Genomic DNA, 16613 nt, shown 5'->3' on the forward strand with positions numbered 1-16613 from the left:
ATTGCCCATAATGGCCTGCCAATTTGTGAACTATACCCCCACTCCTATTACTGTGTCTGAAGAGAAACATCTCTGTCGGTGTATGTGTGTGTGTGTGTGTGTGTATATATATATATATATATATATATATATGAATGTAATAACATTGTAATAACTGCCCTGAACATTTGGTGGCCAAAGTTTTGATGCTTCCTTAGTTATTTTTTGTTATTGACATTTTAATCAGTCTACTTGTCTGGTTGGGCAAGTAAAATTATATTTCGCTTACCACTGCTGGTATTGTGATGAATTGGTGTATAAGGTTTCAGTACACTGAAGAAACCCCTATACCCTACTAACCTATTTCAGAATTGGAACTAGTCTGATTTTTGTTGTTGTTAAGGTTGTATTATAAATGCATAATTCACAAAGACAATAATATGTGCTGAAGAATAATAATGTTTATTGATAACACAAGACAACCAAAAAATATAAATAAACACATGCTTTGTTTATCATGCTGCGTTTTTATGAATACTTGTCATAGACCTTATACAAGTGATTCAGAAAACCCTCTGCGTCTTTCAGGTCATCATTTGAGCATGACATTATGCGTCAAAAAAGGATGATGGATTTGTTTCTTTTTAATGATTCAGATGCATTTTAGAAGAAATGAGTTACAGTTGGATCCTCTGACACATTCACACAATTTTCCAAAGCGTGGACCAAGTCTCATGGCGCAGCGGGACCCCACAGCACACTACAGAGAGAAAGAATTTCATGATCAGATGTAAAGAACATGTTTTACAAGACCTTTGAAACAAATGACTTATACACTCTAAAAAATGCTGGGTTAAAAACAACCCAAGTTGGGTTGAAAATGGACAAACCCAGCGATTGGGTTGATTTATACCAGCAGTTGGGTTAAATGTTTGCCCAACCTGCTGGGTAGTTTAACTTAACTCAACTATTGTATAAAAATTACAGTATTGCTTACTGAAAATGAACCCAAAATATCTTGAAAATGAACATTTATTAATATGTTTAATAAATTAACATTTTAATTTAATTTTAGATTCATTTTAAGTCAGCCATATAGTCATTTTCAAACAATAGCTGAGTTAAGTTAAACTACCCAGCAGGTTGGGCAAACATTTAACCCAACTGCTGGTATAAATCAACCCAATCGCTGGGTTTGTCCATTTTCAACCCAACTTGGGTTGTTTTTAACCCAGCATTTTTTAGAGTGTAATATGAAGAAAATAAAGGTGACAAAGAAACGGAGCAAAATTTACCTGTGGAATGCCACGTTTTTCTGGAGTTGGTAAATTGGTCTGATATCTCCCCAAAAGTGCTGTCATTGCCTCAACCTATGCAAAAACAAGCACCCATAATCAACTGAATAGCCTGTTTTTCTTTACTTGAGATATGAGTGAAATTAGACTAATTAGTCTACTTTTACAAACAAGTCTGACACTTCACCAACCAATTATTCAGTTTTTTGCTCACAGATACAGGCTAATTGGCCTCAGGCTATGTCTCATATAAGATATCACGCTACAAAGAAATATAAACAAAGATATTAAAAAGGCGTTAATTTCGCGAATACTCACCAATTCGTTCTCCGTTTCCTGCTGGGACAGTTGTGTGTCATCTGAGGACAGTTCCTGGGAAGTTTGTCCAGAGCACATGACGATAAAGAGGCCGAGTATGATCAGTCCAGACAGTATCTCTGATCTCGTCATGGTCCTCGGTCCAGTCATCTGCCCGGGTCACAGGACACTGAGTTGTGGAGAGTCGGGTAACTTAGTAAAAACTGTCTATTTAACAGTTCATTGGCTGTTTTATAAACTGAAATGCCCCGCCCTGACTTCGGTTAACGGATTATATCGTGTCAGCTATTGGGCAAAACATATCTTTTTTGCTGACGCTGAGATTGGAGCACAAACAAGCGGTTTATTGAAGACATATATTGCAGCTGTAGTAAGAAGAATAGAATAGAATAGAATAGAACAGCCGTATTATTCTTTTATAGCCTATCTGCCGTTTGTATGAGCTCATATTAACTGAGAAACTACATGGAATATTTGTATTATAGTCAAGTCACCTTTATTTATATAGCACTTTTTTTTTTTTTTTACATTACAGATCGTTTTAAAGCAGCTTTACATAAAAATGAAAATAACATTTTGGTTCTGTGTAAAGTAGCCCACATCAATTATGAAATGAGTTCAATTCAAATAAAGCAGCTCTGAAGAAAACAGTGATGTCACCATCATCCAGTTCTCATCCAATAGTGTCAATAGTCAAATCAGTAATATTGCTGAATATTATATATTGCTGAATATAATATTATGTGTCCCCAACTGTGCAAGCCAGAGGCGACAGTGGCAATCAGGTGACAGAAATGGGGGGAAAACCTTGGGAGAAACCAGGTTCAGTCCGGGGCCAGTCCTTCTCTCCTCTAAAAAACGCTGGGTTAAAAACAACCCAAGTTGGGTTGAAAATGGACAAACCCAGCGATTGGGTTGTTTTAACCAAGCGGTTGGGTTAAATGTTTGCCCAACCTGCTGGGTAGTTTTATTTAAACCAACTATTATTTAAAAATTGCTATATGGCTAGCTTAAAATGAATCCAAAATAGTTGGGAAATTGAAAAACCAGATGCAATTAGAGGCAAAAATAATAGACAAAAGGTGAATGTTTATTAATAAGCTTTAATATTTTATTAATATAAATTTAATAGTTTAATAGTTTATTAATATACATTTATTAATAAGCAATTTAATAAATGTTTATTGTTTAATAATTATTCATTGAACATTAATAAATGTTCATTTCCAACATACTTTGGGTTAATTTTAATTAAGCAATACAGTAATTTTTAAACAATAGTTGAGTTAAATAAAACTACCCAGCAGGTTGGGCAAACATTTAACCCTACCGCTGGGTTAAAACAACCCAATTGCTGGGTTTGTCCATTTTCAACCCAACTTGGGTTGTTTTTAACCCAGCATGTTTTAGAGCAGGCTATTATTATTATACCTATGTTATTTATTATATTAATCTCACCACAGTGCTAGTTAAAATGAAGTGAATGCAGTGATTATAAATTACAAATTAAACCATTTTTAATTCATTTTTAGCATAAATATAATACAACTAAAAGATACTGTTATCCTGCTGCTTTTTGTAAGTTTGCTGCGGCCCCCTGCTGGAGAATCACTGGTTCAGAGAGCAGTGGCAGACGATGACCTGTGTTGCCAGTAGATGGCGCTGCAGTCACAGTTACAAGTTTTGAAGCGATTTTCTTAAAATGGGTGTTTCCTGAAACGCATACTTCAGGATTTAGGAAGGAACACGCCCATGACATCAGTGGGTTTTCAAGAAAAAAAAAAGTCGCTGAAACTGTGCAGCGAAGTAAGAAGGGGGCCAGAGGTGCCTTCTCAAGGTCTAAATATAAATCTTAAAGGATACAGATCTGCATTGAGAACTCAGAAGGAAATAGGACTAACTTTTTAAGAAGACATGTCAACTTCTGAAGACATAGACGGTTTCCGACCTAGATATGGGTGTAAGTATTAATGCGTTTTCATTACGCGTTCTTCTGAGACATGTTGAAAAATGTGTTACAAGAAAAACTATTCATTTTCATCTCATGCAAATGCTTTAATTCAAAAAGAGTACAATTCAGTTGATTTAGATGTTTTTAATACAGTTACTCATGTTTTTAATGCTCAAGTTTGCATCGGCATGGTAAACAACTTCCGCATTATAATACTGTATGTGTGCTGGGGCACAACCGAGCGGGGTCACCTGGACAGCTTTTTTGAGTTGAAACATGAAGTTTTTAACGTGATTTTACATGAAGCACTCAACTCTCTCTGCTGAACCTCAGTGTTAATCATATAAATTGAACCTGAAATGAAATGGCGTACATACTGTTTGCCTGCCTTTAATTTAGACAAGACCGTTTGAAAAACAGTTTTATAGACGCTCTCTCTCTCATCTGTGAATGTTGTCTTTATTATAAGCAGAAAACCAACCACCATAAACGCCCAAATGAAGGTCAGTTGGAAAAAACGTCATGTATCGCGCGCTACTATTTATCTATTTATCTTCCCCCCAGGCATGAACGAAACCAAACTGACTAATTATGGAGTTATGGAGTTATTTTGCTGCCGTAAAAGCGGTTAACTGTTTCTGGTACTAATACAGTTTCAATTATCTCTTCCACTAGCTGACAGCTTTTCGAAACCACTCACTTTTCTAAGCTGTATTTCACTTTAGTGGTGTGATTCATCCCAGTTGAATCTTTTGAATCAATTTACTAAAGGATTCATTTAGATTCTCTCACTGATTCGTCCGTTGGGTGGAGACGAGTCTTTTTGGGTGTCATGAGCGAGTCATCGAATCATTCACTCATCGATTCGTTAAAAAAAAAAACATTTGGTTGACTGAAACAAGGGTTTAAATAAACTGCACGATTTTAATCAAACTATAACAATTTATAATGGTAAAAAATAAAGTAAATAAGGATTTTAATGCTCAATTTCACAGACGGGGCTTAGATTAAGCCAGGATTAGGCCTTAGTTCAATTAGGGCATTTAAGTAGCTTTTATAAACGTGCATTAGAAAAAAAAAAATCATTACTGGTGTGCATCCTGAGACAAAACAATGGCACTGACATATTTTAAGAAGTTACTTTCAGTTAAAAGGGCTCAAACATGCATTTTATTCTGGGACTTGCTTAAGCCTTGTCTGTGAAACCAGGGGTAAGTCATCATACTGAGTGACTTTATGGTTATCAGTAACTTTTATACATTCAGAATTATTCTGCCTCCTTTGCTTCTTATTTATTTATGTATGTATCTGAGTTTCACATTCTCATTCAGTCTGAAAACACTGACTCTAAGACTTCTTTGGTAAGTAGTTGTGTTTCAGTTTAATGCTCAGACCTATGTTCTGAGCAATAACTCTGACATATTTTAAGATATGTCACTGTAAGTTGCTTTCAGACTGTTCTAGAATGCTTTTGGTTTGTGCTATTCATCTTTTAAGGCACTTCTAAAGGGAGAGACTTCAGTTCATGGAAAGAATGAAAATGATTCGTTCAGAAACAGATTGGTTCACAAACGAAATGCCAAATTTGCCATATTTTCTTATAGCAACTTTTAAAACTAGTTATCACTTAAAGGTAGGGTAACGTTCAAATGAGGCTCGAGTTGAGCTCTGAACAACAGTTATTTGATGGTTGAGTCATGTAATTTTATTATCTTCTAGACTTTGTTTTTATCTGTAATGCAATGGAAAAATGCCATTAATAGTCTTGTTTTTGGAAAACCTTTAGTGCAGTAAGCTTAAACAGTCACTGAAGAAGGGTATGACATAGTACCTGAAGAATATCCTCGTCATATCATTCTCGTTCACGTCTGAACATGCAGACATCATTTTGAATTGGGTTTATTTGCAGTTTGTTGCAGGGTAAAGGATTGTTTTGAAGTTTCATAATTCAAAATCCGAGACTACAATACTAATATGGTTCTCTCACTCTCATTTAAAGTTTAATATTCACAATTTAGGATCTACTTACTGATTGCTATAAATATGAATCCCCTCTGATGAATGCTGTTCTCAGAGTTAGAGCCTTGCAGCCTGATTTATTCCCTTAAATGTTTATTTTCCAACAGAAGTTTTTACTTTCTCAGACTTATAAATGCATCTTATACATCAAATAGGTCCACAGTGGATCATAACAGTTCAGACCATATTGAGTACAACTCTGGAGACTGAAATTAGACGTTTTTCAAATCTTAGGCCATATTTAATTTTTGACAGGAGTGAAAACCTGGGATAAAAGTACAGTGTGTTCAGTGGATTGTACTGGCTGTCTCTCACGGCGTCATTCGCATAAAATTCAATATGGTGTCTGTCCGAATGTGTTTTTCCATAGTTTCCTCCTTTTTGTTCTTCTGTCTGAAGAATGTGCAGCCATTTATAATTAGGTTTATCTTCTTTTTTGCACATGACATTAAACCTTATTAAATTTCAGTATGTGGAATAATCACAGATCTTAAGGTTGCTAGAGGTCAGGCACGTAAGACAAGTTATATATTACAAAGTTTGCATAAACTGCTGAAACGGTTTGGTTAGAGTGGAGCAGTTTATTTACATTATATAACTATTTGAGGGCGACTATATTTAAGTGATTATGTAAAGCGTGTGAGAAATATATCTATACACTATTGTTTAAACGTTTGGGGTCGATAACTTTTTGAACAGAGTCTCACCAAGACTGCATTTATTGGAACGAAAATACATTATTAAAATTTAAAACTGTTTTCTATTTTAATATGTGAATTTACAGCAGCTGGTCTTCAGTGTCACATGATCCTTCAAAAATCATTCTATTAGGTTGATGTGGTGCTCAAGAAACATTTATTATTATTATTATTATTATCCTTTTAAAAGTTAAGTTGCTTAATGTGGAAATTGCGATAATTTTTTTCAGGATACTTAGATGAATAGAAAGTTTTAAAAAAAGCATAATTTATTTGGAATATAAATCTTTTGTAACATTATAAATGTCTTTACTGCCACTTTAGAGCAATTTAAAGTTTCCTTGCTGATTTTTCAAAAGAAAACTGACCCCAAGCTTTTGAACAGTAGTGTATACAATAAGTGTGTGTTTTATTCTCATGTTTGCCCCCCTCATTTCAGCTGTTCTGGATGGTGTGGAGCGGCTCACAGCTGAGGAGATGGATGAGCGGCGTCAACAGAACATGGCCTATGAATACCTGTGCCACTTGGAGGAGGCTAAACGGTAAGAGCCCAAATCTCCATTTCAGCCCTTCGGCAGTTATGTTATTTCTTGACAGTTAACACAGAGTGTTTCGGTTAAAATAGCTGTTTAGCTTTCAGTTGGTGGTTGTTTAATGTCTCCGTGATGAATACTTGTCACGTGATTGTGGGTTTCTTCCTGCATGTCCCAGCAAGACCCACTACAGTGAATTTCTAAATAACCCAGATTCTCCATGGAGGTCTGGATTTTATGTCAGTTACATTTCAGTGGCTCAGACTTTAAGAGATACGTCACCCCCCAAAAATTGGCATGATTTTCTCACCTTCATGTCATTCATTCCAAACCGGTATGACTTTCTTTTTTCTGTGGAACATAAAAGATATTTTGATTTAATATTTCAGCTGTTTTTGTCCACACAGTGAAAGTCAATGGGGCTCCAAAACTTCACTGAACCCCAAATATTTTCATTATATGTACAAAGAGGGTTGAAAAATTCTTAAAAGTATCATCTTTGTTTAATGCACAAAGAAGGTCAAACAGGTTTGCAATGACATAAGAGTGAGAAAATGATGATAGAATTTTCATCTTCGGGCGAAGAGTTTCAACGAGTTTGTGGTAAATTAGATATAATACACTACTGTTGGAAAGTGTGGGGTTGGTAATATTCATGTTTTTCAAAGAAGTCTCTAATGCTCACCAGGGCTACATTTATTTGATCAAAAATACAGTAAAAACAGTAATATTGTGAAATATTATTAAAATTTTTAAAATAACCGTTTTCTATTTTAATATATACTTTAAAATGTAGTTTATTCCTGTGATGACACAGCTGAATTTTTTTAGCATCATTACTCCAGTCTTCAGTGTCACATGATCCTTCAGAAATCATTCGACTATGCTGATTTGGTACATTTCTTATTATTGTCAATGTAGAAAGCAGTTGTGCTGCTATTTATATTTTTTTGTAAGCAAAAATTCCAGGATTTTGTTGATGAATAGAAAGTTCAAAAGAGCAGCATTTATTATCTTTTGTAACATTATAAATGTCTTTACTGCCACTTTTGATCAATTTAATGCACTCCATGAAAAAAAGTAAATTTCTTAAAAAAAAAAAAAAACATACATCTTACGGACTCCAATATTTTGAATGGTTGGGCAGATTTGTACATTTTTGTACACAATTTGACTAGTTTGCCCATGTCAGGGTGTTTCTATGCGTTGCTAATGTGTTGTAAATGTTTTAAGCACGTTTCTGTGTGGTTCCAAGGTACTCTACGTCATTTCTAGGCCCATTTAGGTGGCTTAGAAAAGAAATGACACACCTCTCCTCATCAAGCCACACATTTTGAGGTACCGCAAAAGATGTGTGATAGTTAAATGCCAAAGTTTAACACTTAGGGTAGAAGTTTATTTAAGTCTAATCTGCTGTATCTATATTTTTTTGGATCTTTTGGAGATTTTGGAGACCATGGCCTGTCATTGCATTCATTACATGCACACAAAGACACATCAGTGGTGCAAGAGGAAGTGAGTCAGTCCCTGTTGATTTCAGTATCTCACTCTGTAGCTATGGCAACATGAGGTTGTCATAGAGACTGGTTCCGGTGTCTGCGTGTTTGAGGGAATGAGTGCGTGACATAGTGGGAGAGAAAGAAACTCCAGTGTATACATAAGTGAGCAAATAAGGTCAAAAGAGTCAAAGTCTGAGCCATTTATGCTGCTGTTTATTCCCTGTTCAGGTGTCGTCATTTGTCTCGCTGTGACATCTGAAATTTACAGTACATCTGTACTTTAATAAATCAACTAAATCTCCAACTTTGTTGCTGTTCTCAACGTCATCCATCAGGCTTTTGCCTGGAGGATGGGAGAAAGTTTCTTTCTCAGACCTTATTGAGTTGACAGAATTTGCCCTTGGGCTTCATCTCTGGAATGCTTGGAGTTTGCAGCGAGAGTGACGTATTGCGGTCTTCGGTATGATGGGAATTTTGCAGGTTTATATGTAGTGTCTGAAAGCAAAAGGCTGTGAATTTGTGTTGGTTGTTAGAATACCACAGTGCTGATATTTCCAAATGAGCTTTTATCATTCGTTTATTTCCATACCACAGTCTACTTTAAAGCATGAAGGCCTGCTCTGTATGACGATTTGCTCAAATGAATTGTGAATTTGTCTCTGAGCTATGCAATGCAAATTCTGCACCTACTTTATCCACTCTTATCTCCATCCATGACTATCCAACCACTGTGCCATTTCTTATTTTGCACTCTTAAAAAGAGAATGGATCTATCAGTACCAGAATAGGGTCTTTGGCTTGTAACTATAGCAGAACCCTTTTTGTTGTTAAAGGGATAGTTCACCCAAAAATGAAAATTATGTCATTATTGACTCACCCTCATGTCGTTCCAAACCCGTAAGACCTCCGTTCATCTTCGGAACACAGTTTAAGATATTTTAGATTTAGTCCGAGAGCCTTCTGTCCCTCCATTGAAAATGTATGTACTTTACATTGTCCATGTCCAGAAAGGTAATAAAAACATCATCAATGTAGTCCATGTGACATCAGTGGGTTAGTTAGAATTTGTTGAAGCATCGAAAATACATTTTGGTCCAAAAATAACAAAAACTGTGACTTTATTCTCTTCCGGAATCCTTTCCATTGAATTGATTCCATTGAATCCTTTCATCTGTCGGTGTTGGTATTGCACTTTTATGTCATTGTTTTTGGCGATTAGGACATCTGCGACATGCACACTTAAGAACCATTTTAAAAAATATAGCAATACCAAAATACAAACAATGTAGAATAGCTTGAATAAAGCATGGGTCTCCCTCAGACTGTAAACGAAGCTCAGGCGCACCGGATAACAGCGTCTTACATCAGCAGCGTCACTGCAGAGTCATGAACCACACTCCGGAGCAGAAGGGGGCTGTAATGCACCAATAAGCTGGATGCCAACCGCCGTAAAACAGGAAAGAAGAAGAAGCGGAGTCGTGAACGTGGATTGACAACAGACCTGGAAGAGAATACAATGCTGAATAAAGTCGTAGTTTTTGTTATTTCTGGACCAAAATGTATTTTCGATGCTTCAAAATGTTGTGGATGTCCTAATTTCCAAAAACAACCACGGCGACGTAAAAGTGCATTACCAACGCAGACAGATGAAAAGATTCAGTGGAATCAATTTAGTGGAATCAATTTAGTGGAATCAATTCAATGGAATCAATTCAATGGAAAGGATTCCGGAAGAGAAGACAATGCTGAATAAAGTCGTAGTTTTTGTTATTTTTGGACCAAAATGTATTTTCGATGCTTCAAAAACTTACCCACTGATGTCACATGGACTACTTTGATGATGTTTTTATTACCTTTCTGGACATGGACAGTATAAAGTACATACATTTTCAATGGAGGGACAGAAGGCTCTCGGACTAAATCTAAAATATCTTAAACTGTGTTCCGAAGATGAACGAAGGTCTTACAGGTTTGGAACGACATGAGGGTCATTAATGACATAATTTTCATTTTTGGGTGAACTAACCCTTTAAATAGGACCCTTTTTAAAGGAGTCTTAACGTCCATTATTGTGTGTATGTTGTTGTTGTTGTAACTGTTGGTGTAACTGCGTGAGTGTTTTTCTCTGCAGATGATGAGCTAGTGCTGTATGACAGCATCTGTCTGAGATGAAATACACATTTAAGTTTAGTGCCACAGTGTGTCTCTTCCATTTGTTTAAGTAAAAGCAATTAAAAGTAGCCATTGTGAATGAGATAAAGCAATGAGATAGCTTTAACGTTTTTGTGACTGGGCTTGTTTATACATAAACCCAAGTGATAATTGAGAATGCTAACAATATGAATCATAAATTCAATATCTCTGTCACATATTTGCTTAGTAAAAAAAGAGGAGAGATGTATCCTTAACTGCTCACACTTGCATGTTCTGTTAGTTTGAAAGATTTAAACCAAACTTACAATTTTGAAAGCTAAAATTTGTAGACATTTTAAGAAGGACACCTGTAAGAGAGTCTGTTTACAGTCTGTGTAGTTGGATGGTTAAGCTCCAGAAAATCAATATTGAGGTGGCTTTGAAAGAATTCTGACAGTTACAGATTATTATTATTATTATTATTATTATCATTAATATTATTTTTGAAGTGCAGGAAAAAAGTACCCTAAACACTTACATAACACAAAGAGCCATTTCAGCATAAAAGGGTTCTTTGAGGCAATATGGTTCTAAGAGTGAATGATGTAATCTGGAAATTTAATAGTATGAGCGCAACAGAAGGAAACTTCTGTAAGCATGGGTGTAAAGTAACAAGGTCAAGAACATTCATGACGGTCAGGGCACAAGGTCACAGTTTTGCATGTAGTCAGCGATTTTTGGTTACCTATCATTCCAGACCATTTTCTTTTGTTTGTTAGCATTTATTTTTAAATTAAAATTTTCTTGAAATGTTTTACAAAAAAATATGAAGTAGCACATTTCTAAGAACTTGGCATGTGTGCTTTAAACTAGATTTTTAAAAGATTTTTTTACTCTTTCCTTTATCGTTGACACTTTGTCATTGACCTTACAGGTCAACATTACTCAGCTGAAGTGCAAAGCATCTTCTCTATGTGAAAATGGCTGTGTCATGATGAGGTCTACCGGCAGCTTGCCATCGTTTTTGGAGCGTTGTACAAACCTCTCATTTCGCCTGCTGTTAATTGTAGGTTTTTGTTCTGTAAATGTGGGAGAGAGATCGATGCTGAAGAGGGAAAGAGAAGTGTGAGAGAGGATTGTGAGAATGTAACCAATTTTTGCGCATATCTCAACAGCACGGTTCACCGCTGCTATTACTGGCATTCACACTGGGATGTGTGAATTTTTTTGTTCAGCTCTTCAGAACTGGTCCTTTCTAAATTACACCCCGCCCTTCTCATAACTTTGTGAACGTGTAGCCTATGCTAGATTCCTCTGTTACTATGCATAGTAGTGTGTATACATGTTATGCTAGTATCACGTCCACTCCTTTTTTTTTTTTTTTTTCCTTGAGAAAAATATTTAGATCAGATACATTAATATTTAGATCTCTTTTTATGGTCATTACAGCATCTTACATGCTTAAATTAATGATTTGTTTCAAAATGGAAAACTTTGTTTTGAGAAGCATGTTGATTTATGTCCCTGTCACACTGATAGCGGTTTTATTGCTGGAGGTTGCCAGGTCAGTTCAGACCTTCAGTTGAAGGATGTTGCCTTTAGCCTCAGATTAAAAAATTGTAAAATTCCTTTGGAGCTCATTGGATTCAAGTTATTTTCATCATCCATTTGGGGGAAAAAAATATTACACATTAATAAACTGTGTTATATATAAAATTATTTAATTTACAAGTGTCGTGTTTGTGATTTTTTTTTTTTTTTTTTTTTTTGATTTATTATTATTATTTTTTTATTCATCATGCAGGGTATATAGTTTTTGACCATTAAATTCAGTTTGTGATTTTATGACAAAAACAGAAGTAACTTAATAGCTGCTTTTCCACTGTCGGGCCAGTGCGAGCCAGGGCTTGCAATGGGCTGGGCAGGGCTAATAGTTACGGACCTGTAGCACTGATCCCTGTTTTCTATTTGAACATATTGTAAAATGTAATTTATTCCTGTGATGGCAAAGCTGCATTTTCAGCATCATTACTCCAGTCTTCAGTGTCACATGATCCTTCAGAAATCATTCTAATATGCTGATTTGGTGCTCAAGAAACATTTATTGTGTACAATTGTACAACATATTTGGGTACAATATTTGAACAAAGTAAAAAAAAAAAGTGTTTATTTGAAATGTAATGTTTTGTAACATTTTATAAATGTCTTTACTGTCACTTTTGATTGATTTAATGCATCCTTGCTAATTAATTTCTTTAATTTCTTTTCAAAAAAATAAAAATTCTTACTGACCCCAAACGTTTGAACGGTAGTGTATAATGTTACAAAAGCTTTGTATTTCAGATAAATGCTGTTCTTTTGAACTTTCTATACATCACGGAATCCTGAAGAAAAAAAACAACAAAAAAAAATACTGTTTTCAACATTGATAATAATAGGAAATGTTTGTTGAGCAGCAAATCATCATATTAGAATGATTTCTGGAGGATCACGTGACACTGAAGACTGGATAAATGATCACAGGAATAACTTACTTTTTAAAATGCATTCAAATAGAAAACAGTTATTTTGAATTGTAATAATATTTCACAATATTTCTGATTTTATTATATTTTTAATTAAATAAATGCAGCCTTGGTTGTGCAGACGAAACTTCTTTTATCTTTTAGCTAAATATGAATATCAGACAGTCCAGTATAAAGAGACTAGACACATTGACAGTGTAACCAAATACATAAACAATTGTGATTATATGATTTGTCTGATTTTCTTCAAGTGGTGTCTTGTATTTATTATATTTTACTATGTTAATAGCATGCCTTGTCTTTTGCATTGCATATAGCCTAAATAATATATGTCTGCCTTTATATGGTGTTCAGAATCCACATCGGATTGCAAACGGAAGTTATTTAAAACACTCGCTGCTGTCTGAAAGTTAGTTTTGAGCTGAAATTATTTTAAATGTCTTTTATGCTTATGTTAGCTATGATCCACGGAGCTGACCCTCTCCTGACTCAGAGAAACTCTGCCTTTGTTCATAACCACTCCTCAAGCCTGAGCTGGCCCGCTTTGGACCAAAGTATTTGGCAGGCCAAAAAAACCTGGCCGCTGGCCACGAGGGAGCCCAGACGAAGCCCAGATGAGGGACACTCTAGCCCCGGAAGTGACTGGAAACACGACTGGCCCTAGCATGATTGAAGTCATAGGAACACCTTTTGGGGGGACTAAATTAGCTTCTAATTCAGAGTAGAGTCTAACCCGGCACAATAAGAACTACCAGTGACTTAATTGGCTGAACTCATGCCATACAAAACACCATTTAAAAAGCTGTGTACTGTAAGGTGCTTTCAATGTTCACATTTTACCGAGGCTGCACTGAAAGGAGCTCCGCAGCAGACTTCTTCCAACAGTCAAATTGCCATTACGTTGCGAAAGTGCAGACTTTTAGGAAGACATTTGGCACAGGGCCATAGTCTTCTGGGTTTTTACGTCATCCCTGCAGCACTCTATTGCAAATCAGACACCTCATTCTGTACTTGCTTACTCTGTGCTTGCTCAAGTTCAAGGCAGCAATCCAAAAGAGTGAATCTAATCATCATACATGTTCACTTCAAGATTGGCCACTCTGCTGATATGATCTTATCACTTGCACTCCTTGCACACATGAGTTATTGCAGATGCATAATCAAGTAATCTTATCAGCAAGGATTATCTGCATAATTTTTTCATATCGAACCAATACATTACATTTGAAACCTTTATTGGCTGATTCCAATGACGTTTCAATAATATTGTGCATTCCTTAAGTTAAACTTTTGTCAACTCTGTCACATTACTGGACATGCTCACATCACTTCGCCACAGGTGCCATTGCTCACGTCTTTGGAAAAAGCCAGCTTTCATTGAAGATCACTGCCTGTCTGAATGGCATTTAGGCTATGATTTTTAAACTACCACCACAAAATACTAAGAACTGAATAGGTTCTTTTAAGTATAAAAGATATTTTCCACTTTTTATTTATTTTTTATTTTTTCTGCAAATGGTAAAATTGAGGCAGACTGAGAAAGGTCAGTTTTAATGATAGTTTGCTAGTCTGTCCAAATGTTTTATTAAATTCACTCATAAAAACGGTGACCTGTTCCTCTTATTACAAAAAAACACTCTCATGCAATTTCCTGTTGTGCTACAGGCGGTCTTAACTATGTTCTCAGAGTGAGGTAGAGAAACCCCTCATCTGTGTGTGTGGCTGTCTGTAGGGAATAGAGCTGTAATAATTGTTACAATACAGAGGATGTGGGAAACTGTGCAATACACTGTCCATTGTTTGCATCAAATATATTAACACACAATACAACTTATAGTTGTCATGTAAATGCATCTTATAGATTTTATTGTGAACTTTTTATCCATGCATGTTTCATTTTTTGTTCTTTCGACTATATATATATATATATATATATAATATTTGAAGTAGGGGTGGAAATCTTTAGGCACAATTTAGTTTCAATTCAGGAGTCCTCATCCAAAAGGATTCCCAGTGCATCTCAGTTTTTCTGCAGAAGTGTAGGGTCCATTTTTCAGTGAATAAGCTGCTGCTAATTTCTGTGAATCACATGGCAATGGTGGTGAGGCGGTAAATGCTAGCAGTGAATGGAGAGAAAATGAATGCCTTTGGTGTCAGGGAGGAACCAATGACACTTCACTCTCTATAACTTTATAATGTTGCAGAAGTTAATTATACAGAAACATGAGGTCATTGTTCATTATGTGATTTGCTTTAGTACGGCTCTCATTCACTCACACACAAGACAGCCTCTCCCTTGTTTGGACAGGAAAGAGCCCACGCCCCTGTGTTTGTCTGCCCTACCCTTCATTACCCACTGCTTTTTTTCCTCAAGCCCTTCACAGGTGCTCTTCCCAGGAAAATGGTAGCGTCCACTTGGCTCTGGCTTTGAGAAAAGAGCCTTAGTCAGCTTTCTATGATGACTGTTTGACTTGTCAATATGAGTTTTTTTAGTTTCTTTAGTTTATTTCTTTGACACATATTTCGTTTAGGACTTCTAAGTGTTGCTTCATCCAACATTTTCTGTGAGAATATGTGGGAGTGAGATTATTTGTCCTCTATGTATGACTTTTTTTTCACTTGAAATGCAGAAATACTGTATAGGCTCTCTTGAACCCTGGGTCACAGCTGTGATACCAATGAAACAAGCACACACTAAGTCCATTGTCACACACTAAAGTGAGGAAGGGGAGACTGCTCGTTTTAAAACCACAGATCCATTTTGATGCCTCCACTTGTCTGTAATGTTTGGGAAATTGGAGATGTTGGCTGCAAGGTCCATTTCCTCTACTCCAAATGCTTATAATGGCTCCAAAAGTGGGATATGGGGACACTTAACCACTTAAAAAAATTAAATGTCATTGCATTAGGCTAGATAACAAAATAAGTGACACTTGCATTGATATTTTAAGAAATATAGCACAAACACTTTAAGTAAAATTTAACAAACAGAAGATTTTACATGCATTGTAAACCCAAATAAGTTGGGCTAACTCAAAAAAAAAAAGGGGTAATCAGTTACATAAAATGTTGAGTTATGATTAGGGATGTGCAACGATTAATCACGATTAATTGTTTGCAAAATAAAAGTCTGTGTTTACGTAATATGTGTGTGTTCTGTGTATAATAATTATGTATATATAAATGCACACACATACATGTATATATTTAAGAAATATATGCATGTTTAAATAAATATATATATTTTATATTACATATAAATATATTATATATAAATCTAACATTTATGTGTCTGTATTTTTATATATATATTATTATTGTTATTGTTATTATTATTATTATTGTTATTATACACAGAACACACACATATATTATACGTAAACACAGACTTTTATTTTGCAAACAATTAATCGTTGCACATCACCAGTTATGATGTTCCCAATTTTAAGTAAGCAGAGCTATTAAGTTTTGAGTTAGTTTTACTCGTGCATGTTAATTGCTCCTAACTTTAAGTTCTGAGTTAGCTAACTTTTACATTTTTATAGTAATTAACATAAAATATTTAGTTTATTAATTTTTTTTATTTTTGAGTTCTTGCAAATAAAATGAGTTATAATGTTCAAAATAAAGACAAATGTATGTGGGCACTTTCTGGTCATTAAG

The 16613-nt window shown here is 35.3% G+C and overlaps 2 protein-coding genes across 2 annotated transcripts in view; one reads left to right on the forward strand and one right to left on the reverse strand.

Moving 5' to 3' along the window:
- Positions 1 to 427: 427 nt before the first annotated feature.
- cartl (cocaine- and amphetamine-regulated transcript-like) lies at positions 428 to 1821 on the reverse strand. The gene is made up of 3 exons (XM_067401776.1): positions 1593 to 1821; positions 1275 to 1349; positions 428 to 739 (listed from the first exon to the last, which is right to left on the reverse strand). The coding sequence occupies exons 1-3, from the start codon at positions 1740 to 1742 to the stop codon at positions 632 to 634; spliced, it is 333 nt and encodes a 110-aa protein (XP_067257877.1). The 5' UTR covers positions 1743 to 1821; the 3' UTR covers positions 428 to 631.
- Positions 1822 to 3347: 1526 nt separating this feature from the next.
- Positions 3348 to 16613, forward strand: part of iqgap1 (IQ motif containing GTPase activating protein 1) — a 51025-nt gene continuing 37759 nt past the window's right edge. Inside the window, exons 1-2 of the mRNA XM_067401974.1 lie at positions 3348 to 3552; positions 6700 to 6802. Coding sequence (XP_067258075.1) covers positions 3507 to 3552; positions 6700 to 6802 — 149 coding nt within the window. The 5' untranslated portion in view covers positions 3348 to 3506. The remainder of the gene's footprint in view (positions 3553 to 6699; positions 6803 to 16613) is intronic.

This window comes from Chanodichthys erythropterus, chromosome 11, assembly GCF_024489055.1.
Source record: "Chanodichthys erythropterus isolate Z2021 chromosome 11, ASM2448905v1, whole genome shotgun sequence".
Taxonomy (NCBI): domain Eukaryota; kingdom Metazoa; phylum Chordata; class Actinopteri; order Cypriniformes; family Xenocyprididae; genus Chanodichthys; species Chanodichthys erythropterus.